At 39.1% G+C, this 27670-nt stretch overlaps 1 protein-coding gene across 1 annotated transcript in view; it reads left to right on the forward strand.

The window, feature by feature from the left end:
- Positions 1–27670, forward strand: part of DAW1 (dynein assembly factor with WD repeats 1) — a 66739-nt gene that overhangs the window by 25810 nt on the left and 13259 nt on the right. Inside the window, exons 7-9 of the mRNA XM_056122062.1 lie at positions 5203–5309; positions 6445–6547; positions 8682–8796. Coding sequence (XP_055978037.1) covers positions 5203–5309; positions 6445–6547; positions 8682–8796 — 325 coding nt within the window. The remainder of the gene's footprint in view (positions 1–5202; positions 5310–6444; positions 6548–8681; positions 8797–27670) is intronic.

Raw genomic sequence — 27670 nt, forward strand, 5'->3', positions numbered from 1 at the left:
CCCCAGATGAATGCAATCTTTCTATGTCTGTCCCTCTCTTTCTGACTCATTTTGCTTAACATGATACTTTCAATGTAGTACCACTTGTATGTAAATTTCATGACTTCATCCTTTCTAGCAGCTACATAGTACTCCATTGTGTAGATGTACCAAAGTTTCTTTAACCAGTCATCTGTTCTCGGGCACTCAGGTTTTTTCCAGATTCTAGTTTTCCAGAACAGTGCTGCAATGAACAAACAAGTGCAGATGTCACATCGACTATACTTTTTTGCCTCTCTGGGATATATTCCCAGGAGTGGTATTGCTGGGTCAAATGGGTGCTCAATTTCTAATTTTTTGAGAATCATCCATACTGTTTTCAAAAAGGGCTGAACCAGTCGGCATTCCCACCAGCAGTGAAGGAGGGTCCCTTTGTCACCACATCCGCACCAACACTGGTTGCTTTTGTTATTTTGGATGTGGGCCAGTCTCTGTGGTATGAGATGATATCTCATTGTTGTTTTGATCTGCATCTCCCTGATGATTAATGATGTAGAGCATTTTCTCATGTGCCTTTTTGCCATTTGGATTTCTTCTTTGAGAAAGTATCTGTTCATTTCATTGCCCCATTTTTTGATGGGATTGGATGTTTTCTTCTTGTGGAGTTCAACCAGTACTTTGTATACTTTTATCAGATGTGTATTGGGCGAAAATCATTTCCCATTCTGTAGACTGTCTTTGTATTTTGGTCACTTTTTCTTTGGAGGTACAGAAGCTTCTTAGTTTAAGATAGTCCCATTGGTCTATCTCTGTTTTCACTTGCTTGGCCAGTGCCGTGACATCTTTGAAGATACCATTAGCTTCAACGTCATGGAGTATTTCGCCAACTTTGTCTTCAATGTACCTTATGTATTCCGGTCTGATGTTGAGGTCTTTAATCCATTTTGATCTTACTTTTGTGCATGGTGTTAGGCAGAGATTTGAACCCACTTTTTGCATGTAGCCATCAAGTTTTCCCAGAACAATTTGTTAAAGAGGCTTTCCTTGCTCCACTTCACGTTTCTTGCCCCCTTATCAAAGATTAGATGATCAAATGCTTGGGGGGAAATGTCAGTATATTCAACCCTGTTCCATTGGTCTGCAGCTCTGTCTTTGTTCCAGTACCATGCTGTTTTATTTATTACTGCTTTGTAGTAGAGTTTGAAACTAGGGAGGTTGATTTCTCCCATTTTCTTTTTCCCAAGAATTGCTTTAGCTATTCTTGGGGGCTTATTGTTTCATATGGATTTCAGGAGTGTTTTCTCCATTTCTTTGAAAAATGTCATGGGTATCATAACAGAGATCACATTGAATTTGTACAGTCCTTTGGGGAGTACTGGCAGGCCACAACTTTTTAATCCAGTCATCTGTTGTCTCATGTTTGAGTTGTTCCCATACTGTTTTTCTAAAGCCTCCAATGAATGCATCATGCATATATCTTTTTGTATTAATATTTTTTATCTTTGGAGAGATTGATGCCCAAAAGTGGAACTACTGAGCCCTTTGGAAGATCTATTTTGATTTATTGAAAAATCTTCATAGAGGCTGAACCAGGCAACATTCCTACAAACTATGTACGAACCAACCCTCCACTTTTAAGAGACTTTTGTGCCACAAAAAATATTTAAGTTTTTGGTCAGGAACAAGTGTCAGGTGGTAATAAGGCAGTAGAGCACCAAACCACAGGATTCATTTCAGTGAACCTGCCTGTTGCTGCCACAGCTTTGCACCTGCCCTCACTTCTCTCCCAGGTCTGAACTACGGAAGACAGCTCCATTCCCTCCAGAGTGGGTAGGAGTATCTGCTTTTCTTTGCAGAACATGAATGGACATTTTTTTTTCTTTTTGGGTTACACCCGGTGATGCACAGGGGTTACTCCTGGTTCTGCGCTCAGGAGTTACTATTGGCGGTGCTCAGGGAACCATATTGGATGCTGGGAAAAGGGCGTGCAAGGCAAACGCCCTTTCCACTGTGCTATCTCTCCAGCTCCATGAATGGATTTTTAAAAGGAGGACTCCTTTCGTAGGAAAAATTTGCCTAAATAAGGATTTTTTAAAAATGAATCACCGTGAGATACAGTTACAGACTTACAAACTTTCGTGATTATGTTTTAGTCATAAAATGATCAAGTACCCATCCCTCCACCAGTGCCCATTCTCCACCACCAATATTCCCAGTATCCCTCCCATTACTCTCATCCCTCCCCACCCCCTCCTCTGTGGAAGGCACATTCCCTTTTACTCTCTCTGTCCTTTTGGGTGTTATGGTTTGCAATACAGGTGGTAAGTGGCTATCATGTTTGGTCTATAGTTTATTTTCAGCATGCATCTCTTATCCCAAGTGAGCCCTCCAAGCATCATTTACGTAGTGGTCCCTTCTTTATCCCAGCTTTTCCCCCAGATGTGAGGCCGGATTCCAAGCTGTGAAGCGATCATCCTGCTGGCTCTTATCTCTATTATTCTTGTATGTTAGTCTTCCATTCTGTTACTTTATATTCCACAAATGAGTGCAGTCACTAAATAAGTTTTTTAAAAGACCAGAATGCCACTTTTTTTTTTTTAACCAAACGCTTGTTTCCTTTCTGCAGGCAGCACACTTAGCTTTATTATATGAGTACACATGTTGATCACAGGGCACGTGGCTGTGGGTCATTACCTCTTCATGCAGCCCAGTGGGAGAGCCCTGCTCTTAGTACCCGTTTGCCACCAGAGGGTGCATTGCTTAATGTGCTGAGCACTTGAGTGAAGTGCTCAGCCACAGTTACTTGTTTTTGTATCCAAATCACACTGGTTTGCAAGACTGAATAGATCTTAGAGGTACAGTATCACCCCTCGTAGAAATGTTCGCTCACATACCAGGTCTTCAAGGATTCGTTGCCATATACAGCGCCCCCTTCCCAACAACCTCTGCGCCCCTTGGTAACCTCAGTAGTAAAGTCAGAATGTAAGTGTTTGTCTTTTATTTTATTTTATTTTATTTTGGGTCATACCCAGCAATGCTTAGGGTTTAATCCTGGCTCTGCACTCAGGAAACACTCCTAATGGTGCTTTGGGGGACCGGTGGGATACTGGGGATTGAACCTGGGTTGGCCGTGTGCAAGGCAAATGCCCTACCCGCTGTATTATCACTCAGGCCCCATAAGTGTTTGTCTTAACTGGGCCATGTCTATTTCCCTGCTTGATTTCTATGGAGGCCGTGGGTGGGAGAATTCAGTTGGTATTTGTGTTTTTGCCTTCTGGTTTATTTCACTGAGGCTGACCCTCCTGTGATTCTATTCATGTTGTTGCATCTGGCAAGATGCCATCTCGGCTGGTAGCTGCGTGGGATTTCATTGTGCATATGGACCACTTCTCATCCACTCACATGTTGGTGGGCACTTGGGTTGCTTCCAGACCTTGAAGCAACTCTAAATAGCACCTTGATGAATATAGGTGTGCACAAATCAGAGGTTTTGTCAGCTGCATTTAATTTTTTTTCGTATGGAGCTAAGCAGAATTTAATGTTTAATTGAACCCTTTTTTTAAACGTAGAAAGTAATTATGTTGATTTATTGACATAATGAGAAAATGAGGGGTATGCTTTAAGGAATTTATGCCATAGGAAGTCTTCTTCCCAGAGTCTTGACTCTGCAATCCATTGAAAGCCTTGCCAAAAGCTATATGTTTGTTAGTGTAGTTCATGTAAAATTATTGTAAGAATTTCCTTCTTTTTAAAAAAAATTTTTATTGAATCACCATGAGATTCATGATTGAGTTTCAGTCACCCAGTATTCCAAGGCCCATCCCTCCACCAAAGTATGTTTCCCATCAAAGTGTCCTCTGTTTCCCTACCGTCACCCCAAATGCTCTCCCAGACTTCCTGTATGGCAAGTACCTTTCCTCTCTCTCTCTTTCTCTCTCTTTCTCTCTCTTTCTCTCTCTCTCCTGACTCTCCTTTTTGGAATTATGGTGTGCAATACAGATACTCAAAGGCTATCATGTATATCCCTTTAATTATTTCAACACTCAGTTCTTGTCCAGCGTGATCATTTCCAATTATTATTGTCATACTGGTCCCTTCTCTATCTTAGTTACTGTCTGCCCCCCACATATTTGTGGATTCCAACCACTGACCAGTCCTCCTGGCCCCTGTTTGCCTTGGCCTGGATATTAGTCTCATACTTCTTTTCTTATATATCACAAATGAATGCACTCATTTTATGTTTTTTCCTCTTCTGAGTCCTTTCACTCAGCATGGTATTCTCCATGTCCATCCATTTATAGGCAAATTTCATGACTTCATTTTTCACACAGTTATGTAGTATTCCATTGTATAGATGTACCATATTTATCCAGTCATCTAGAAATTCCTTTTAAAATGCATCAACTTTATTTCACAAACATTTTTCTTTTGACCATCACTTTTCATTATCTCATAAAGCAGAGGTCTTTGTCAACTGTTACCATGACAATGTAAAAGGAGTATTGTCCTTCGAAAAAAATCTGATTTCCCAAAGTATATTCCCTTGTCTCAAAAAACAAAGAAAGAAACAAGCAAACCTTTACAGGGGAGATGGCTGAAAGGCCTGGAGTCTATGCTCTGAATATGAACCCTAGGTTCCATTACTCATACTGAGTGGTCCTTCTCTATTTCAAATCCAACCCCATGTACCCCTAAACCCAAAAGCTCATAAACCTCAGTTACTGGCTTAAAATGGACTGGTTTTGTTCACAGATCAATTTTCCATGTATTTATAGGATTGTGAAGTCATCAAAACCTAATCACTGAAAATTTCCATTCATGCTACCCAAATGCATGGTTACCTCTTCTCTTGCCCCAAGGTTCCTACAGGTCTTCTAAGTAAAGTAAAGTAAAGGCCCTCCCGTTGATCATCGATTTGCTCGAGCGGGCCCAGTAACGTCTCCATTGGAGACTTTGTTGTTACTGTGTCTGGCATATCGAATACTCTCGGTAGCTTGCTGGGCTCTGGGAGAGGGGCGGAGGAATCGAACTCGGGTCGGCCATGTTGGCTGCGTGCAAGGCAGACGCCCTACCCGCTGTGCTATCACTCCAGCCCTGGAGCGATAGCACAGGTCTTCTACAGTAAGAAATTACTTGATAGTTTTGCCTTCTCTCACATCTTATTTCAAACTATGATATTGTATACTTGTAGAAGATCTGCTGACATACCTCCTCATTTTTTAGGGACATTCAGCTGAAATCATCTCTTTGTCATTTAACACCCCAGGAAACAGAATCATCACGGGGTCTTTTGATCACACAGTTGCAGTGTGGGACGCAGATACTGGAAGGTACCCTTGATTTTTGAGAATTTTTAAACTGGGCCAGAAAGTATAAAAGACCATTTTTGTTATTTGCCTAACCTAGTTTGGGATATGTTTGGAATTTTATAGGACTAGGTGATATTAAAAATTAAATGTATTCTGTAACCGTGTTGCTCATCCACAAATGTTTTCTTGGAATTCTGGAAAACATTTTGTGCTGGTGTTCTGATGTATTCTGGACAAATACGTCAGAATAACAGCACAAAAGGAGAACATTAGCAATAACCTCATTATATTTATTCCATGTATAATGTGTCATCAAATATCAGTGCTATTATAGTAGCTCAGATATTGTAGAAAAATAAAACCATGGATAATTTTTCATATTTAATTCAACCCCCAAACTTTAAAAAAATTTTTTTCAAAGCTGTTCATGATTGGATTTCAGTCATCCAGTGTATAAGTATTCCAACACCCATCCCTCCACCTTGTGGTATATAAAACTATATAAATAGTAGAAGAATAATATCCATGGCCAGGGAAAACAGAGGTTAGGAAGACTGGTCAATGGTTGGAACTAACTACAAGTGTGTGTGGGGCTGAGAGTAGGTAAGGTAGAAAAGAGACCAATATGACAATAATAGCTGGGAATAGTCACACTGGACAAGAACTGAGGAATATTCTGAATAATCTTTCAGACCCCAAACTGTTATCTCCTTTTTAGATAGTTTTGATCCTGGTGGCCAAGACATTAACTGAATCCATTGATTTGTGTTGTAAAACTCCTCTCTCAGGCTCTTTAACAAAGGTCCCCATCAAGAATGCCACAAGAAATGAGAGGGGAGGGTTTTTAATGCATAGATGTGTATTTTATGTGCAGCCAAGGTCCACTCATCAGGTATGAGAAGACTTTTAGAATGACTTTCTTTTTTTCTACCCTGTTCTTAGAATGTTGTCTTACTATGTCTTATCTCTCATTATTTGTAGCTACAGTGAAAACATATTTCCTTTGCTCCAAAAGATATTGTTTTATAGAACTAGAATGTAAACTCTAGACTGAATCAAGACTGATGGTCTTGGCATCATCACTTATCATGCCCATCATGCATATACTAAAGTGAGAAATCTTCACCTTCACAGTTAAGCCTTTTCTACTTTCTAGGAAGGTATTCACCTTAATTGGGCATTCTGCGGAGATCAGTAGTGCCTTATTCAACTGGGATTGCTCTCTGATATTAACGGGCTCAATGGATAAAACCTGCATGGTGAGTTCAAGCATTATCTGTGCTTTACAATTTTTGTATCTGTAATTTTTTTAGTCGGGTAGGGCATTTGCTTTACATGCGGGTAACCTGGGTTTGATTCCTCCTCCCATCTCAGAGAGTCCAGCAAGCTACAGCTACCAACAGTATCCTGCTCACATGGCAAAAGCCTGGCAAGCTACCCGGGATGTATTTGATATGCCAAAAACAGAAACAACAAGTGTCACAATGGAGACATTACTGGTGCCCACTTGAGCACATCAATGAACAACAGGGGGACAGTGCTACAGTGCTATATAGTCATTGTATAAATAGCAAACTAGCCCATTGAAAGGGACGCTCTTTCACTGTTGGTGGGAATGCCGACTGGTTCTAGCCTTTCTGGAAAAACAATACGGACAGTCCTTCAAAAACTAGAAATTGAGCTTCCATATGACCCTGCAATAACACTTCTGGGAATATATCCTGAGGATGCAAAAAAGCACATTAGAAATGACATCTGTACCTATATGTTCATTGGAGCACTGTTCACAATACCCAAAATCTTGAATCAACCCAAGTGCCCTTGAACAGATGACTGGTTAAAGAAACTTTAGTACATCTACACAGTGGAATACTATGCAGCTGTTAGGAGAGATGAAGTCATGAAATTTGATTATAAGTGGATAGATATGGAGAGTATCATGCTAAGTGAAATGAGTCAGAAAGAAAGGGACAGACATAAAAGGACTGTACTCATTTGTGGAGTACAGAATAACATAACATGAGGCTGACACCCAAGGACAGTAGATACAAGAGCCAAGAGGATTGCCCCACAGCTGGAAGCCTGCCTCATGAGTGGAGGGGAGAAGGCAGATGAAATAGAGAAGGGATCACTAAGAAAATGATGGCTGGAGGAATTAGTCAGGTTGGGAGATGTGTGCCAAAAGTATATAATGGACCAAACATGATGACCTCTCAGTGTCTGTATTGCAAACCATAATGCCCAAAAGGAGAGAGAAAGTATGGGAATATTGTCTGCCATGGAGGCAGGGGGAGGGTGGGGAAGAGGAGTATACTGGTGAGATTGGTGGTGGGGAATGCGCACTAATGGAGGGATGGGTGTTTGATCATTGTGTGATTGTAACCCAAGCATGAAAGCTTGTAACTTTCTCACAGTGATTCAATAAAATTTAAATAAATAAATAGCAAACTAAAAAATATTCCGGTAAAATTAAGATATTAGCTTAAAAATTTGTGATTTAAGAATTCATAGTTGTGTGTGTGTTCGTATTTGTGTGTGTGTGTGTGTGTGTGTGTGTGTGTGTGTGTGTGTGTGTGTGTATTTTTTAACCAGTCTCAGCCATGCTCTGAGATCATTCCTGAAGATGCTTGGGGAATCATACGAGGCATCAGGGCAAGTGCCCTACCCAGTGTACTATCACTCACTCTACTATCAAAAGTTGGCAGTTTTTATGTGAAGTTACTGAATTCCCCAAGTTTCAAGGAACAATAATGCTAAGAAGTAAAATAATTTCAATTGATTCAGATGTTCTGAAAGATCTTATTTAAAATTTTAGATATATGTCATTTTTGTTTAATTTCTTTCCATTGATTGATCAGATTCATTGTTCAGAACAAAGATTCATCTCAGAATTTGTAGTACAGCAGCTCCAAGTTACTCTGGGTTTGTGTTCTGGGATTATTACTTTATTATGCATCAAAGGCATGATAATCTTAACCTAGTTTTCAATTATTAGCACTATGCTTTTAGATCGAGTTCTATATTTATCATTTAATGACTTCATACAAAAACAGGATACTTCAGTTCTGCTCAATGAAGCTTGTACTTAGGACTTTTTCCTAATACAGTAGCAAATATGAATTGATCCACTCTAAATGTCTATCTTTGTTAGACAAAGATGTGCCTTGTTAGGTGATTGGCTATGCATTTTGTTAGGTGATTAGCTATGGGCTTTGTTGTCATGAATCTAGGTTTAATTAATTAACAAAATAGGTAAAATGTAAACATGATTCTGAGGAAGCTATTTAACTTGCCATTAGCACATAATAAAGATGATTTATGGCCACTTTTTACACTTTAGAAAGGACCATATATATATATATATATATATATTTTTTGTTTTCTTAATTGTAGCTATGGGATGCTACAAATGGAAAATGTGTAGCAACATTAACAGACCATGATGATGAAATCCTAGACAGCTGTTTTGATTACACTGGAAAGCTCATTGCAACAGCTTCAGCTGATGGTAGGAAATTTGTTTATAAATTTAATCTATGGGGATTTATGTTTTGTTTAGTAAACATGTATAATTATAAACTGTAGCTTCACTCCCTCATGACCACTTATGATAGAAACTATACATGTATAATCTTTAGAGCATTTGTGGATGTTACTATACCATATTTATAATATATTCTTGAGAACTTTATATGTTGCTATACAACATTGATTATCTTCTTGATAGTCACTTATATTCTTATTCTGAGTTTCCATCATCATGAGAGCTTAACATAAGACTATATTCTGGCTAAACTCCCTGATGGTCATGACATTATACTACTCTTCAATGATTGATAGTCACTTAATCACTTAATCACTTAATCCCCGTTATTCATCGATTAACTTGAAAGGGTGCCAGTAACGTCTCCATTCATCCCGGTTGCGGGCTAGCGTAGCCCAGTGGTATCTGTTCGTTCTAGGAGCATGCAGAGCCTCAAACCTACCATTCAGGGTCTTGACAAAGTCTAACCATCTTGTAGGTGGGTGTCCACGTGATCTTTTGATGTCCCGTGGAATCCAATCAGTAATGGCTCTAGTCCAGCGGTTGTCTGTAAACTTCATTACGTGTCCAGCCCATCTGATTTTTGATGCCTTGGCAAATGAGACAGCGTCCCTGATCCTTGATCGTCGACGGATGTCAGAACTCCGGATTCTATCTCTCATTTGAGTGAATCGTGATATTCCAAGCATAGCTCTTTCGATTCCTCTTTGAGAGACCTGAATAGCATTCTCATCCTGTTTTCGTAAGGCCCAGGTCTCTGAGGCATATGTTAATGCAGGAAGAACAGTGGAATCAAAGAGATGTGTTCGTAGCTGGAGGTTCTTTGTCCTCTTAGTTATTTCTTCAACACTCTTGAAGGCATTCCAAGCTGCTCTCTTCCTCCTGCGCAACTCAGGTGCCAGGTCATTCATCATGTTGATTTCTTGACCTAGGTATATATAACTGTTGCATTCGGAGATGGTGGTTCCATTGAGAGCGAATGGAGCATCAGGAACAAGGCTGTTTCTCATAAACATTGTCTTCGTAAGATTCAGCTGTAGTCTGACCTTTCCACAGTCATGGTCAAAGTCGTTCAGCATTTGTGCCACTCGGCTGATGTTTGGTGTTATTAGAATGATGTCATCAGCAAAGCGGAGGTGCTGTAGTTGCCGACCATCTATCTTCACTCCCATGCTTTCCCATTCCAGTCGTCGCATGATATTCTCGAGGGTGGCACTGAAGAGTTTTGGTGAAATGGTATCACCCTGCCCAACCCCTCTCTTGACATGGATGATTACTGCTTTGTAGAATGGTGAGATCCTGGTAGTGAATCTGCAATAGAGTTCACGAAGGATTCTGATGTATTGAGTTTGTATGCCCTGATTGGCTAGGGCTTCCATGACCACTTCTGTCTCAACAGAATCAAAGGCCTCCTTTAAATCAATGAACGTTAGACAGAGCGGCATCCTGAACTCCCGAGAAACCTCAATGAGCTTAGTAATCGTGTGGATGTGGTTGATGGTACTGAATCCTTTTCGGAATCCGGCTTGTTCACATGGTTGTCCTCCATCTAGTGTTCTGCTAATCCTATTCAGGATGACTCTAGTGAACAGTTTGTAGATGACAGAGAATAGGCAGATTGGGCTATAGTTGCCAATGTCATGGATGTCTCCCATCTTGTATAGTAGTACAGTCCTGCTGGTTTTCCATTGGGATGGAACCTTGCATTCAGACAGGTAGCATGTGAAGAGCTGAGCCAGTGTATTGATGAGCACTGATGGTAAGTTCTTCAGGTGTTCAGGTCTGATCTTGTCTAGGCCAGGTGCCCTTTGTTTCTTTACCGACGAGATGGCATGTTGTATTTCGGAAGGGAGAACATTGGGAACGACATATCCATTATGTGGAATGTGTATGTGGGCAAGTGGAATGGCTATTAAAGAGATCTGCGTAGAAGTCATAAATAATCTTCTCCATTGCCCTTCTGGAAGATGTGATAGATCCATCATGATGTCAGAGGGCAATCATCTTGGTCTTGTAGTTGGTGAAGGACAGGCGGGCATTACGAATGCTTTTCCCAGCTTCTGCTGCATCTACCAGCACTGCTGCTCTCCTGTTTTTGAGGTCATCCTTGATGGCTTCTCTGCATTGTTTTGTCTGCTCGGATGTTCGCTTGTGGTTGCCTGAGGCATGTGCCAAGTCACGTTGGCGAATAAGTTCAAGAGTGTTCGAAGAAAGGTGGTTTTTTGTGGTTATCTCTCTCTTGGCATTCCTCGCACAATCATGGAGGTGCTGAATCATTCGATCGTATTCCTCATCAATGTTGTCAATGACGGCATCTTCCCATGTTGCCGCAACAGAGCCAAAGAGCTCCCAGTTGGTGGTCGTTCTGGGAGTCCTCTTCTTAAACCTTGCATTCTTTTCTCCTCGTTCTGTGAGGTAGAATTTTGCACGAAGGAGACGGTGGTCTGATCCCGTTTGGAATTTTGGGACAACAGTAACATCGATTAGGCAAAACTGCTGATTTAATATGATGTGGTCTATTTTGTAGTGGAACCGTCCATTAGGAGACTCCCATGTCCAACGTTTAGATTCAGCCTTTTGGAACTGTGAGTTACCATGGCAGGTCTTGTTTGACATGATGAACTCAGACAGTCTCTCACCCTGTTCATTCCATTCTAGGCCATGGGTCCCAATGTGGAGTTTATTGGCTGATCTTCTTGGTCCTATTTTAGCATTAAAATCACCGACAATGATCTTGTAGAAGGTGTGATCTTCTTTATAGAACTTCTCCAGCTCCATGTAGAACTTCTCAATTTCTCTTTCACCATAACTGGATGTTGGTGCATAGACAACAAAGATAGAAACTGCCGGTAGTGAGCCACATCTATTCAAGTGTAATCGTCTGATTCAGGTTGTTAGGCATTCAAATGAATCAATGCTCATGGCTAAGTTTGTGTTGACAAGGATACCGACACCACCGATGCCTCTTTTATCACATGTTCCAAGGAACAGTTTTTCTCCAGTGTCGAAAATGGCATGATGTGACTGATGTCTTCTCATTTCGGTCAGACCAATGATGTCGTACTTGATCTTTCGTGCTTGTACCATCAGGTCCTCAATGGATGCAGCAGATGTCAGCGTACGAGCATTAAAAGTACAGACAATCATTTTTGTCTTTCTTCATTTTGGCAGCCTATTTCTGCCTTGGGATTTTCTCAGCCTCTCCTTCCACATCCTTCTCAACTCTGCCATATTCAGGGTCAGGGGAATGAGATCCATTTTTTACTGGATTTGGCATATCAATTTGGTCTATTTGGCATAGACCACGGATAGCTTGCCATGTGGGCAGGATATTTAAAGGTACCCTGAAAACTTAGAGAAAAGCAAATAAATAGTTGTGTGGCCGCAAATGCGGCCACGCGCTCCCAGGAGCTTGTGATAATCCCTGGATCCTGGCCGTTGTTGGGGTTACACAGCAGTTGGTGGGTGTAACTGTCTAGCTACTGACAGGTCCAGTCCCAAACCGTGCAGGCTTGGAGATCTTAGCCCCGGGTCCCACACACCTGGGTTCCTCTGCCAGTTCTTTTATCTTTTATCTTTCACGATTGATAGTGTGATAATAAAATGACACTCTTTTATAGCCAAATGCTAATTTTTGTGATTAACCTACGGAATACTATGCCATACCTCTATTAAAAAAATTACATGAGTGATTCACATGAGTGATTCCCATGAATGATTTGATACTGTCTATATCATCATATTAATAGCTCTAATTGGTGCTACACTATATGTGCAGTTTCTCTTTTGACTATGTATACCTTTATATTATGTCCATATAATCTCCCTGGGACCCTTGCTACATTAAATATTATCTTCATAATCTAGAAAACTCTATATAATTCTATGGTGGGTATTCATCCAACTCTTTAAAACCAAGTTTGATTTTGTGTTATATCTACATGATATCCCTGAAATCTACTGGTGATTATGTTGCGCATTTATTTCACTGATGCAACACTGATCATTGCCTATGGCTATGCTATGTACTGACCAAGTAAGATGCTACATTATGTATGCACCATCTTTCTCATGGCTAGGTGAATAGTTTACGATACCAAAGAATATATTATATTCATTAGAAGCATGCATTCCTGACAAATAGGTAAGATACTGTGCAATTTATGCATCATTACCTGTCAATCTTATGTGATATCATTTCATTTATAACCCCTTGTAACACTATGATATATTTGTGTCTTCACAAATACTTCAACTCTCTTGTTGTACTCCATTTCAATTATATCCTTGGCCAGTGTTTTAAGTCCCTACTACTATGTAAGGCATCAAACAACCACATTTGCTGTTTTTCAAGTTCACTTTGATGAGATGATTCTACTTTATATGTCTTCTGAAGATGAAAAATATTACATGACATCTATATCATGTGATAACCCTACATGAAGTTACAGTCAATCTATCTCGTGTCTCTAGTAACCAGAAAGATACCTATATTGCTTCTGCATCATTCACATGATGACTGTGATTTCATTGTTAAAATCAGGCTTATCTTCATTTCTACAACAAACTCGTGTATCAAAGTACGAAGTCTAATCTTGTTGGCAACCATAAGTATCACAGTTTTACAAGTCATTACCTTCACAGGGTCATCTCTCTAGAGATTATTATAATACACTAAGTTTATATCATCCACCTGGTGATCTGGTGACCAGGTATAATGTACCTTGTTTATGTAATCCCACTAATAATGATGTAAAAATTCTAATGTACCTATAGCACATACATAAATTTTTTTGTGAAGCAAAGTAATTTTTTTCCTTAAATTTTTATTAGTGAAACACCATGAGGTACAGTTGTAGACTTACAAATTTTTGTGCTTGGGTTTCAGTTGGGCTGGAGCGATAGCATGGGCTGGAGTGACAGCACAGTGGTAGGGCGTTTGCCTTGCATGCAGCCAACATGGCCAACCCGAGTTCGATTCCTCCGCCCCTCTTGGAGAGCCCGGCAAGCTACCGAGAGTACCTAGCCTGCATGGCAGAGCCTGGCAAGCTACCTGTGAGGTATTCAATATGCCAAACACAGTAACAACAAAGTCTCCAAGGGAGATGTTACTGGGCCTGCTCGAGCAAAATCGATGAACAATGGGAGGACTGTGACTGACTGTGGGTTTCAGTTATACAGTGATTGAATACCCATCCCTTCACCAGTGCCCATTCTCCACCACCACCCGTCCCAGTATCCCTTCTACTCCTCTTCCCCCCATCCCCCATCCCACTCTGCCACTGTTGCAGGGCATTCCCTTTTGTTCTCTCTCTCCTTTTGAGCGCTATGGTTTGCGAAAGAGATATTGAGTGGCAATCTTGTTCGGACTATAGTCTACTCTCATCCTGCATCTCCCATCCTGAGAGGAACCTCCCAACACTCTTTATTTGGTGCTCCCTTCTCTGTCTGAGCTGTCTTTTCCCCTAGCGTGTGCGGTTGTCCTCAAAGCCATGGAGTAATCCGCCTGGTACTTATCTCGACTATTCTTGGGTGTTAGTCTCCTATTTTGTTACTTTATGTTACCAAGATGAATGCAATCTTTCTATGTCTATCCCTCTCTTTCTCACTCATTTCATTTAGCATGATACTTTCCATGTAGTACCACTTGTATGTAAATTTCATGACCTCATCCTTTCTGACAGCTACATAGTATTCCATTGTGTAGATGTACCAAAGCTTCTTTAACCAGTCCTCTGTTCTTGGACACTCAGGTTTTTTCCAGATTCTAACTATTGTAAACAGTGCTGCAATGAACAGACAACTGCAGATGTTGTTTCGACTATACTTTTTGAAGCAAAGTAATTTTTATTGAAAAAAATTTAAGATGTGAGGTAGGGAGAGAGAGATAGAGAGAAAGAGAGAGAACTGTTTATAAGAGAACATGTGCTTCTTTTAAGTGGAAAACAGTTCTGATAAATGGCTTATGTGCATTAACATGCACAGTTTTTTTCACATCCTAAATATCATATACGATGATGCACTTTATCAATTCCACTATAAGTATGTATTGTACCATACCAAGTATGCAATTTTAAAAGAAATTATTGTAATGAAGCACTGCATCTTTTTATTGAAGGTTGTTACAGTCATCTGTCACCCAATTCACAGAAGTATATGAGTATACATTATGTGCAAAACATCTGCATGAAGTTTTGTATGATGCTTGCTCTGAGTACTCTGAATGAAGGCATATTATATATCATCTTTACAGAAAGCATCTATGATATTATACTCTCTATGAAAACAACTTGAAAATTTGTGCTAAAGTACATTCTATTTATAATTCTACATCGTGGTTTCATATTCTCCTTCACACACACATGGGGTTTGTGTAATACACTGGTAAACATATCATTTGTCTACCAGTCAAGATGCTATGATAATTCTGTTATCTCTCTGAAACATGTATGTTATTATACTATGACTATTTTCATCATAATGACACATGAGACTATATATCATGCTCTAATATTTTCTTTATAGTCAAATATAATGATATGCTCTGATCGCTTCTTTGATGACTATATGTAATGCACATAATGTGTCACCATATTCTGTTCTACTTTACTACTCTTTAACAGTTTCATGCTACAGTATTTTTGTACTTAAGAAACATGTTTGACACTATACAATGTCTTAGGATGTGATGTTATATTGTTTATGCATTACTCTAATGATTATGTATCACTCATGACTATTTTGATGCTTCACTGTGTATTTGTCATATTTACGATATTATAATATACACCTGTAAGGCTACAATGTGCCTGTCAATCCTTACAGAGCATAAAATATCCCTATATTACCACTCTAATGATTATGCAGTGTCATATCATGATAATGTATGACTCTGTACTTTGCATCATAATCTCCCTGAAAACCAAATGATGCTGTACTTTTTTTCTGGGTCATCACCTTGATAATCATAAATGAAGCTATTTTATGTCTCACTGTCCTTGACAATGAATGAAGTTACTCATGGCTTGTATAAAATCTTGATATTCCTTTCTGATTTCCTACTAATAGGAATATCCCTGGAAACTATGTACAATGCTGTAACATGGCTGCATGTCTTTTACAACTTTTATGATACCACACTATTTCCAGGACTAGACATAGGATGCTGTATTGTACATGAATAATATCTTTGGTAACTAATTACTTTATAGGTTTTAATGACTATACCTCTGACTAGGTACAAACAAGCAAACACTGTCTTCCCGTTGTTCATCGATTTGCTCGAGCGGGCCCAGTAATGTCTCCATTTTGAGACTTGTTGTTACTGTGTTTGGCATATTGAATATGTCATGGGTAGCTTGCCAGGTTTTGCTGGACAGGCGAGGTACTCTCTGAAAGGGGCAGAGGAATCGAACCCGGCTCGGCCAGGCTGGCTGCGCACAAGGCAAACACCCTACCATTGTGCTATCACTTGGTAATTTAATATAAATGAAGTTTCTGATGATTATGGAGACTATAAGTAGGGCATTAATGTGTCATCAAGAATGTCATTGGAGGTCCATGGGTGACCATATTTTTCTTGTCTTTACACACTCTTCCTATATGTGTTTGCTCTATTCTCTTTTTGTTAGAGATACTTATTAGATCACAGTCTACTCTAAAGAACTTATTTTAGCTTACTATCTTCTTTAGAGAACTTACCTTTAAAAAAGTCTCTTTCAAAAGTACCAGAGCTTCAACATGTATATGTGATTTGGTTGGAGTTGGGCTGACCTTAGTCTATGGGCTCAGGTATGAGCAATAGGGCATGGTTGTATTCTTTTTCAGGAAGGTTATATTATTTTAGAATATGCCATCATACTTTTGAAATAATGATAGTAAACTACCACTCTCTAATACCACATATCTATTCTGTGTCATCTTGGATATTCAAGGAGGATAACAAACCATGTCTTTTCCTTCTCACTCATGTTTTCTTGAGTTTTTAAGATTCTGTACTTATTAGCTCCTTGATACAAAGTTATAATTATCCACTATGAATCATGACATTGGTTAATGGCATTGAGATGGCAATGATCAACGGCACTGAAAGACATACTTACTCATTTTTTATATCATCCTTTTTAAGCAACAGATGATGCCATACAACAGATGATGTGTGTTATATACTGATAATCGTGTGATGCTGTCTTTATCATCTCCTTAAAGGTTTCTTATGAAATTACATTGTCTATATCATCTCCTTGACCAGAAATACAGCTACTTTTCATCTGTATTATTTCTCCAGTGTCCATCCATGCTACTACACTGTCATCCTTCTTGAAACCAAGTATGTTGATTCATTACGTGTGTATTGTGCCATGGAAACCAAGTGTTCTTATGTGCTATTTCTATGTGTTTCTCTTTGTTGATGCTATTCTATATCATATTGTACCACATCTCACACACGCCACACCATTCCACACCACACCATCACTTACGTGCACAACAAGGATCTAATATAGTGTTACATTCATCTTTGTGATCAACATGTAAGTTTTTACACTTTTCTATATATCCTCTCCCTCATCACTGGACATGCTAAATAATACCCATGTTATATTCTGTCAATGATACAAGATAAAGAGCAATTTGTGTATATTAGATTTCCAATGATGCTGTGTACACTGACACACTCATCGTCATATGTGGTGTGTCACTGTGTGTCTGCATCATCATTCCGTTAATCACTTATTATGTGCTTAATCTTTGTCTTTCTCATTTCCTTCAAAACCCAGAAGTTAAAGAGTTAGTGCTACCTCCCTGAAAATCACATATCAACTACTTCCATATGCTTAGTAACCACATGAAATATTAAATTCTGTGTTACCTCCTTCAGGACAACATAGAATGCTGTAATATTCTTGTATAATAAACTTTATAGTCATGGATTGTGCTATAGTGTATCTGCAACAATATGTTCCTTGCAGCTATTGCATGCACTGTACCTCCAAATTGATCATGTTACTTTATGGTTCAATGGTAATCATTCCTGACAGAACAAGACAAACAAAGCATTACATGACTGCTTTATCTCTGATAACTACACACCATACAATATGATTGTGACCTATTCTCTCTGGTAAGCTTGAGTGTGTGCTGTTACCCTGTTTCTGTCATGAGCTGTGCAATCACCTATATACTTTGCTGTCTCTCAATTATACTGTTACAATTATGAACCCACACTATAACTCAATAATTTCCTAGAAAACAAGATTACATGTTATTTTGGTATCTCTCTTAGAGCCATACATACTGTACTGAGGATCATTTCTCCATGATGGTGATAAACACTAATTTTCACATGTATTATCATAACATAACTTGTACTTCATGCTCCAATGTCTTTATAGTACCCTTCATAGCAATATATAATTCTACTCAATGTCTGTCATTTCCTTTATAACCATTGATTATATTATCCTGTTTCATTTTTTTATAACTATAAGTATGTATGCTATAACCCACTGTCTCTGAGTCATTCTGTTGATAACCACATGGACAGTTGTCCTATGTTTCTCCATAATAGTTAAAGTCACAAAAAAATACTTTACTATTTTCTTCCTCTCTTGATGAATGCCTATCTATTTGTAGATAAGTACCTCTGTTAGCCATTCACAATGTTTTTATGGGTATTATTTCCATGAGAAAAACTCTATATATTACTTTTATCTGTTCTCTCTTTAATATCAATTTATGAAACCACACTCTATTCCATATGCTTCATTCCATTATGTAATGCTATCATATTTCTGTGTCATTCTGTTGACCATGGAATAGTATCAATGTCATGGCCTTCACATGTATGATCACTTATTGTTCTCTGCTATGTTCTTGTATACCACCTTCATTACAGTATCATATATATATATATATATATATATATATATATATATTATCTAGTTCTGGTACATAAAATGCTATACTATTTATCATATCCTTAGGGGCCATATTCAGTCATACCTGCAAATCATATTGTGGTTCAGTCTAGGGCCCGTGGGGTGTGATGCTATTTAGGACCTGTGGTGCTGGGAACCACTATGCCACCCTAGTACTGCTCAGAGTTCTCCAATTCCACCAGTACTCAAGGGCTTCCAAGGCGGCTGCAGCAGTGCTTGGGTGCTTCTAGGTCCATGCTTGGTGATACTCTGGAGGCCATGTGGCACTGAGATCAAACCAGTTGTGTGCGTGCAAGACAAGAACCCTAACTTCTGTACTCTCTTCTTGACTCTTCTACCATTATTTCCTGAGTATTCTTTAGAAAGCCACCCTATGTCTGCACCATCTTCAGGTACAAGTGAATCTACCTTGCCTGCGTGTCATATCCATGTTGACTTTCAGTTGCTATACTACATATGATTAATCATTCTGAGGATTTTATATTTGCATAAAATCTGCGGGGGCTGGAGCGATAGCACAGCGGTAGGGCGTTTGCCTTGCACGCAGTCAACATGGCCGACCCGAGTTCGATTCCTCCGCCCCTCTCGGAGAGCCCGGCAAGCTACCAAGACTATCTCGCCCGCACGGCAGAGCCTGGCAAACTCCCCGTGACATATTCGATATGCCAAACACAGTAACAACAAAGTCTCCAATGGAGACATTACTGGGCCCGCTCGAGCAAATCGACGATCAACGGGAGGACAGTGATACAGTGATAAAACCTGTGTTATCTCATGTAAACACTGTATGCAATCCATATGAAGAATGTACATCTCAATAGATTTGTCCATCACTTCTTTAGGAACCAAGGATCATGCTATGCCACCTCTCAGGTCGCTAGATTAATCTCATCTGATGTTACATCATGATTGTATATGTTTCATCGCTTCTAATAGTCACCAACAGCTCCAGAATGATCATATATATCATTTTCTTCTATCTGTGTTACTCCTGTGTATGCATATCATGCTGTACCATGGCTGTCTTGGTCTACATAAACATATGGTGTAAAAATTGTTTTCCTCTGTCAAACACTTCAGAGTATGACAGTACATAAGTCTGCATAACTCCCATATGACCATATGTGATTGTATGTTATTAATTAATAAATTTCTTAATAGTCCTCTGTGAAATTCTGGATCAAAAAGTGGAGTTCTTAAACGTTAAATAATTTGTGGTCGAACATTTTATGCCTGAAACTTAACAAGGAACTAACTTTGTAATTCTTATTTCATGGTGATTAAAAATCATTAAAAATCAGTCCATTTTTTCAGAAATGCATAGCTTAATATTTGCTTGTACGCCTGCCACAGAGGCAGGCAGGGAGTGGGGGTGGGGTGTTGGGAGGTAATCTAGGGACACGGGTGCTGGAAATGTGCACTGGTAGAGGGATGGGTGTTGGACTATTTTATGACTGAAATTCAATCATGAACAGCTTTGTAAGGATCTGTTGCACAGTGATTCAATTAAGAGAGTTTAAAAAAATAAAAAATATTTGCTTGTATTTGTTCTTTATGAACAGCATGTTTTGAAATAGTGATTGGTAATAACATTTTTCCAGTCATTTATACTAATTGCACAGGCATTAATTTGTCATTGCTTCTCTTTTCAAAAATCACATTAGCATGCTTGTTCTGTTATTCACCAAGGCTTCTCAAAGTGTTCCTTTGATCATAAAGACAACTTCTTTTTATATCTGGTAATAGAATATCCTCACTCTAGAGCATTTGATTTATTTTTAATTTTTTATGCCGCTTAAGTCTATATAATAGCTTGTTTGATGGAGAAGAGAATATCAGTTTACGTTAGACTTTCTCATTGTAGCCAAGGAGCATTTTATTTAAAAAGTTACTGCTTTTTAATCTTTCTTTCAGATCTTGACTTTAAGCAATCATGCTTTAAGTGTAATTAATATTTCCTTCTCATTTTAAATGGAATTGTTGTAGAAAATCCATTCAACAAATATACACTGAATATCTATGTTGTATTGGAATTAATTTAGGAACATGAAATTTATCAGTAATCAAAAGAAAGAGGAATGCCTAACCTTGTGAAGCTATATTATGGATGAAAAATATCACATATGTGTATCAGATAAACTGTTAGATTATATAGAATATTGAGTGTTGATTAGTGTTATGTGGGGAAAATATCAGAATCAAGAGATCTGGATGCGTTGAAATGAGAACAAATGCAAGTTCATTTCCTGTAAATCATTTTATTTTTTATTTATTTTTTATTGTATTTGAGATGGGCTGGAGTGATAGTAGAGCAGGTAGGGCATTTGCCTTGCACACAGCCAACCCAGCTGACCCAGGTTCGATTCTTCCACCCCTCTGGGAGAACCCGGCAAGCTACCCAGAGTATCTTGCCCTCATGGCAAAGCCTGGCAAGCTACCCATGACATATTCGATATGCCAAACATAGTAACAAGTGTCACAGTGGAGATATTACGGGGCCCGCTTGAGCAAATCAATGAACAACAGGACAGTGACAGTGACAGTGTATTGGAGATAACATGATTATAATAAGTATAATATTAATAAATTTGATATAAAAAGTTACTGCATTTTTATTACCAAAGTTCATAAGACTCTCCACCAGAAATCTGCTAATTTTGTAGCAATAATTCTACTTATTGCCATTTATATGTACCTATTAAGTATGAGTGTGTTTTGTAAACATTTAACATTGTTTTGTAAACATTTAACAATCTAAGAAGTTTTGATATTTATACTAATAGTTTTTATTTTAGCTTAGAATTTTGTTGCTCAGTGCATCCTTACATTTGTATTATGCATATTAAATAGAGATATCTACGCAGTTACTTTAATCAAATACATACATATATGTATATATTAGCACAAATCTGTATATAACAATTTTTTCAAAAATTTTATTAGTGAAACACCATGAGGTACAGTTGTAGAATTACAAATTTTTGTGCTTGGGTTTCAATTATACAATGATCAAGTACCCATTCCTCCACCAGTGCCCATTCTCCACCACCACGGATCCCAATATCCCTCCAACCCCCTCATCCTCCTGCCGCGTCCCACCCTGCCTGTGTAGCAGGGCATTCCCTTTTGTTCTCTCTCTCCTTTTGGGTGTTGTGGTTTTCAAAAGAGGCATTGAGTGGCAATCATGTTCAGTCTATAGTCTACTTTCAGTATGCTTCTCCCATCCTGGGAGGATCATCCCAACACCCTTTGTTTAGTGCTTCCTTCTCTATCTGAGCTCCCTTTTCCCTGAATATGTGTAGCTGGCCTCCAAACCATGAAGTAAACATCCTGGTAATTATCTCAGCTATTCTTGGATGTTAGTCTACTATTTTGTTACTTTATGTTCCCCAGATGAATGCAATCTTTCTATGTCCCTCTCTTTCTGACTCATTTCTCTTAGCATGTTACTTTCCATGTAGAACCATTTGTATGTAAATTTCATGACTTCATCTTTTCTAACAGCTACATAGTACTCCATTGTGTAGATGTACCAACGTTTGTTTAACCAGTCAACTGTTCTCGGGCACTCAAGTTTTTTCCAGATTCTGGCTATTGTAAACAGCGCTGCAATGAACAAACAAGTGCAGATGTCACATCGACTATACTTTTTTGCCTCTCTGGGATATATTCCCAGGAGTGGTATTGCTGGGTCAAGTGGGAGCTCAATTTCTAATTTTTTGAGAATCGTCCATACTGTTTTCCAAAAGGGCTGAACCAGTCGGCATTCCCACCAGCAGTGAAGGAGGGTCCCTTTCTCGCCACATCCGTGCCAGTACAGGTTGCTTTTGTTTTTTGAATGTGGGCCAGTCTCTGTGGTGTGAGATGATATCTCATTGTGGTTTTGATCTGCATCTCCCTGATGATTAATGATGTAGAGCATTTTCTCATGTGCTTTTTTGCCATTCGGATTTCTTCTTTGAGAAAGTATCTGTTCATTTCATTGTCCCATTTTTTGATGGGGTTGGATGTTTTCTTCTTGTGGAGTTCAACTAGTACTTTGTATATCCTTGATATCAATCCCTTGTTGGATGTGTATTGGGTGAATATCATTTCCCATTCTGTAAACTGTCTTTGTGTTTTGGTCACTGTGTCTTTGGAGGTGCAGAAGCTTCTTAGTTTAAGATAGTCCCATTTATCTACCTCTGTTTTCATTTTCTTGGCCAGTGACATACATCTTTGAAGATACCATTAGCTTCAATGTCATGGAGGGTTTTGCCAACTTTGTCTTCAATGTACCTTATTGATTCCGGTCTGATGTTGAGGTCTTTAATCCATTTTGATCTTACTTTTGTACATCGTGTTAGGCAGAGATCTGAGCCCACTGTTTTGCATGTAGCTGTCCAGTTTTGCCAGCACAATTTGTTAAAGAGGCTTTCCTTGCTCCACTTCACATTTCTTCCTCCCTTATCAAAGATTAGATGATCATATATTTGAGGGGAGAAATCAGTATATTCAACCCTGTTCCATTGTTATGCAGCTCTGCCTTTGTTCCAGTACCATGCTGTTTTAATTATTACTGCTTTGTAGTAGAGTTTAAAGTTAGGGAGGTTGACTCCTTCTATTTTCTTTTCCCCAAGAAATGCTTTAGCTATTCTTGGGGGCTCATTGTTCCTTATGAATTTCGGGAGTGTTTTCTCCATTCCTTTAAAGAATGTCATGGGTAGTATTATAGGGATCACATTGAATTTGTACAACGCTTTGGGAACTATTGCCATTTTCACGATGTTAATTTTCCCAATCCAAGAGCAGGGGTTATCTTTACATTTTCTCGTATTCTCTTTTATTTCCTGAAGTAGCGTTTTGTAGTTTTCTTTGTACAGGTCCATTAATTCCTTAGTTAAGATGATTTCTAGGTACTTGATTTTCTGGGGTACAACTGTAAATGGAATTTTTTTTATGTCACTTTCTTCTCTGTCACTTTTTGTGTATAAGAAAGCCATGGACTTTTGGGTATTGATTTTATAGCCTGCAACTTTACTATACAAGTCTATTGTTTCTAGGAGTTTCTTGGTAGGGGTTATAGGGTTCTCTAAGTATAGTATATCATCTGCAAATAGTGAGAGCTTGATTTCTTCCTTTCCTACCTGAATACCCTAAATATCTTTTTTTTTTTCCTAACCGCTATTGCAAGTACTTCCAGTACTATATTGAACAGCAGTGGAGAGAGTGGGCATCCTTGTCTCGTCCTTGATCTTAGAGGGAAGGCTTTCAGTTTTTCCCCATTAAGGATCATGCTTGCTGTAGGCTTGTGGTAGATGGCTTTAACTATATTGAGGAAAGTCCCCTCTATCTCCATTTTGGAGAGGGTTTTCATCATAAACGTGTGCTGGATCTTGTCAAATGCTTTCTCTGCATCTATTGATATGATCATGTGCTTTTTGCTTTTGTTAATATGATGGATTATGTTGATAGATTTCCAGATGTTAAACCATCTTTGCATCCCTGGAATGAATCCTACTTGGTCATGGTGTAAGATATTTTTGATGAGTCATTGGATTCTATTTGCTAATAGTTTGTTGAGGATCTTTGCATCTCTGTTCATCCGGGATATCAGCCTGTAGTTCTCTTTCTTTGTGGTATCATTGTCTGCTTTTGGTCACAGTCCTCCTGTTGTTCATCGATTTGATCGAGCGGGCCCAGTAACGTCTCCATCGTGAAACTTGTTGTTACTGTGTTTGGCATATTGAATGTGTCACGGGTAGCTTGCCAGGCTCTGCCATGCAGGCGAGATACTCTCGGTAGCTTGCTGGGCTTTCTGAGAGGGGCGGAGGACTTGAACTCGGTCTGCCATATTGGCTGCGTGCAAGGCGAACGCCCTACTGCTGTGCTATTTCTCCAGCCCCCTGCTTTTGGTATCAGGGTGATATTTGCTTCATAGAAACTGTTTGAAAGTGTTTTTGATATTTCAATTTTGTGGAAAAGCTTAAGGAGGATTGGGAGTAAGTCCTCTTTAAAGATTTGGAAGAATTCACTAGTGAATCCATCTGGGCCAGGACTTTTGTACTTGGGGAGAATTTTTATTACTATTTCAATTTTCTTGATGGTGATAGGTCTGTTAAGGTATTTCAGGTCTTCTTGGTTCATCCTTGCGAGTCTATAGGGTCTAGGAACTTACCCATTTTCTCGAGGTTTGCATGTTCCGTGGCATAAAGCTTCTCAAAGTACTCCCTGAGGGTCCTTTGAGTTTTTGTAGTTTCTGTTGTAATGACCCCCTTTTCATTTCTTATTTGGTCTACTAGGGTTTTCTCTCTTCCTTTCTTTGTGAGTTTTGCTAGAGGCTTATCGATCTTGTTTATTTTCTCAAAGAACCAGTTCTTGGTTTCATTGATCTTTCGGATTGTTTTTTGGGTTTCCATCTCGTTAATCTCTGCTCTGAATTTTATTATTTCCTTCTTCCTGTTCAGATTGGGCTCCTTTTGTTGGTCCTTCTCCAAGCTCTTAAACTGTGAGGTTAGGTTACTTATGTAGGCTCGCTCCTCCTTCCTGAGGAATGCTTGTAGAGCTATAAACTATCCCTTAACACAACTTTTGCTGTGTCCCATAAGTTTTGGTACCTCGTGTCCTCATTTTCATTCATTTCCAGGAATTTTTTGATTTCCTCTCTAAGTCACTCGTTGTCCAATAGTGAGCTGTTTAATTTCCAGGTGCTTGATTTAGTTTTCTGTTTTTGTGTGTGATTTACTTCTAATTTCAGTGCATTGTGGTCTGAGAGGATTGTTGATACAATCTCTATCTTCTTAATTTTATGGATATATGTTTTGTGGCTCAGCATGTGGTCTATCTTGGAGAATGTTCCATGCACGCTTGAGAAGAATGTGTATTTAGCTTTTTGAGGATGAAGTGTTCTGTATATATCTACTAAGTCGCTTTCTTACATTTTTTCCCTCAGATGAAGTATGTCCTTGCTAAGCTTGAGTCTGGTTGATCTATTAAGAAGTGATAAAGTAGTGTTGAAGTCTCCCAGTAGTATTGTGTTGCTATCAATGTCTTTCTCCAAGTATATGAGTAGTTGTTTGAAGTACTTTGCTGTTCCCTCATTAGGTGCATATGCATTTAGTATTATAAATTCTTCCTGTTGTACAGATCCCTTGATCAATAAGAAATGGCTTTCACTATCTCTTGTGATCTTCTTCACTCTGAAATCGATGTGGTCTGATACTAGGATGGCTACCCCAGCTTTTTTATGGGAGCTGTTTGCCTGTAGGATTGTTTTCCAGCCTTTGACTCTGAGCCTGTGTTTGCTTTGACGATTGAGATGTGTTTCTTTCAGGCAGCAGAATGTTGGGTTCAATTTTCTAATCCATCCTGCTACTCTGTGTCTTTTAATTGGTGCATTTAGCCTATTGATGTTGAGAGAGATTTTTGTTATGGGGTTTCGTCCCATTTTTTCTGTTGAAATTTGGTGTATTTGAGGGGCCTCTCCTGTCTTAAAGTAGCCCTTTTAGTTGTTCTTGTAACCATGGTTTTGAGTCTTTGAAGTTCCTGAGCTGTTGTTTGTCTGTGAAACTGTGTGTTGTTTCTTCTGTTATGAATGAGAGTCTCACTGGGTAAAGTATTTTTGGTGAGGCATTTATGTCATTGAGGTTTTTTTCACTATATCCCACCGGTGTTTTCAAGCCATGAGGGTTTCATCAGAAAAATCATCTGTGAATCTTTAGGATACTCCTTTATTGGAAATTTCTTTCTTTGATCTTGCTGCTTTCAGAATTTTGTCTCTATCTAAGGTTTTGGTCATTTTGATCAGGATGTGTCTTGGGGTATTTTTATCCAAATTTCTTCTAGCTGGTACCCTTCAGGCCTCCTGAATGTGGCCACATGTTTTCTTCAGCTTTGGCAACGTTGTAGCAATGATGTCTTTGACGGTTTCTTCTTCATCAGGGTTTTCTTCCTGTCTTTCTGGGAGTCCAACAATTCTTACGTTACCCCTCTTGGCTTCATCACGATCTTCTCTTGCCATCTGTTGCCGAATTGTGAGTCTCTTTTCCATTTTCTGCTCTTTTCTGGAGTGTCTCTGGAGTTCATCTTCGAGCTCACTGATTCTGTCCTCAGCAGCTGTTACTCTGCTGCTGAGGCCTTTGCTGAGTTTTTCAATTTGCCTACCAGGTTTTTCAGGTCTGACATTTCCATTTGCAATTTTTTTTTGCATTTTCCTCATTTCTATCTTCAAATCCTCTTATCTTTTATTGGCATTGCTTTCCATTGTTTCTTTTAGCTCCTTAAGCATCCTCAGTAGCTCTCTTCTAAATTCCTTGTCAGAGAGGTTGTCTAGCACTTCGTTACTGTTGATGTCTTCTGGGCTATCCTCTTCAATAAGAAAGCTTGGTGGGCCTTTGCATTGTTTTACCATTGTGACCAGTGTGGTTTAGACCTTCATGATCACTGTTACTATTCTGCTTGAGATGCAGAATGAATTGAGATGGGCTTAGTGAATTATTGGCTAATGTGTTTCTGGTGGTTAAGCTAACCTAGTGAAAGTTCCATCTAAGTGGTTAATTTATGGTTCCTATAGGATATGTAGTGGGAGAATAACACAGCCGTGGCTCCGAGAAGGGGCCTTGGTGCCGGGTGGGTACCTAGATGAATGAGGAGAGAGTGCCCGGAGCACTTCAGCTTTGTTTTCATGTGGTGTGCCTCAATTCCCATTCCTCGCAGACCAAGGATGAAAACCGGCAGTTCTCAGGGGATCTATTAGCGATGCAGGCCTGGGAAGCGTCCCTGCCACCGGGCGGGTACCTGGATGAATGAGAACATTTTTTTTCTTACTGGATTTATATTTTTAATTTTTTTTATTTTATAAAGTAGTTCAAGATATTTCATTACATTTAATATTCAAACACCAACCCCACCACCACCACCAA

The sequence above is a fragment of the Sorex fumeus genome, unplaced genomic scaffold (genome assembly GCF_029834395.1).
Source record: "Sorex fumeus unplaced genomic scaffold, SorFum_2.1 ptg000005l, whole genome shotgun sequence".
NCBI lineage: Eukaryota > Metazoa > Chordata > Mammalia > Eulipotyphla > Soricidae > Sorex > Sorex fumeus.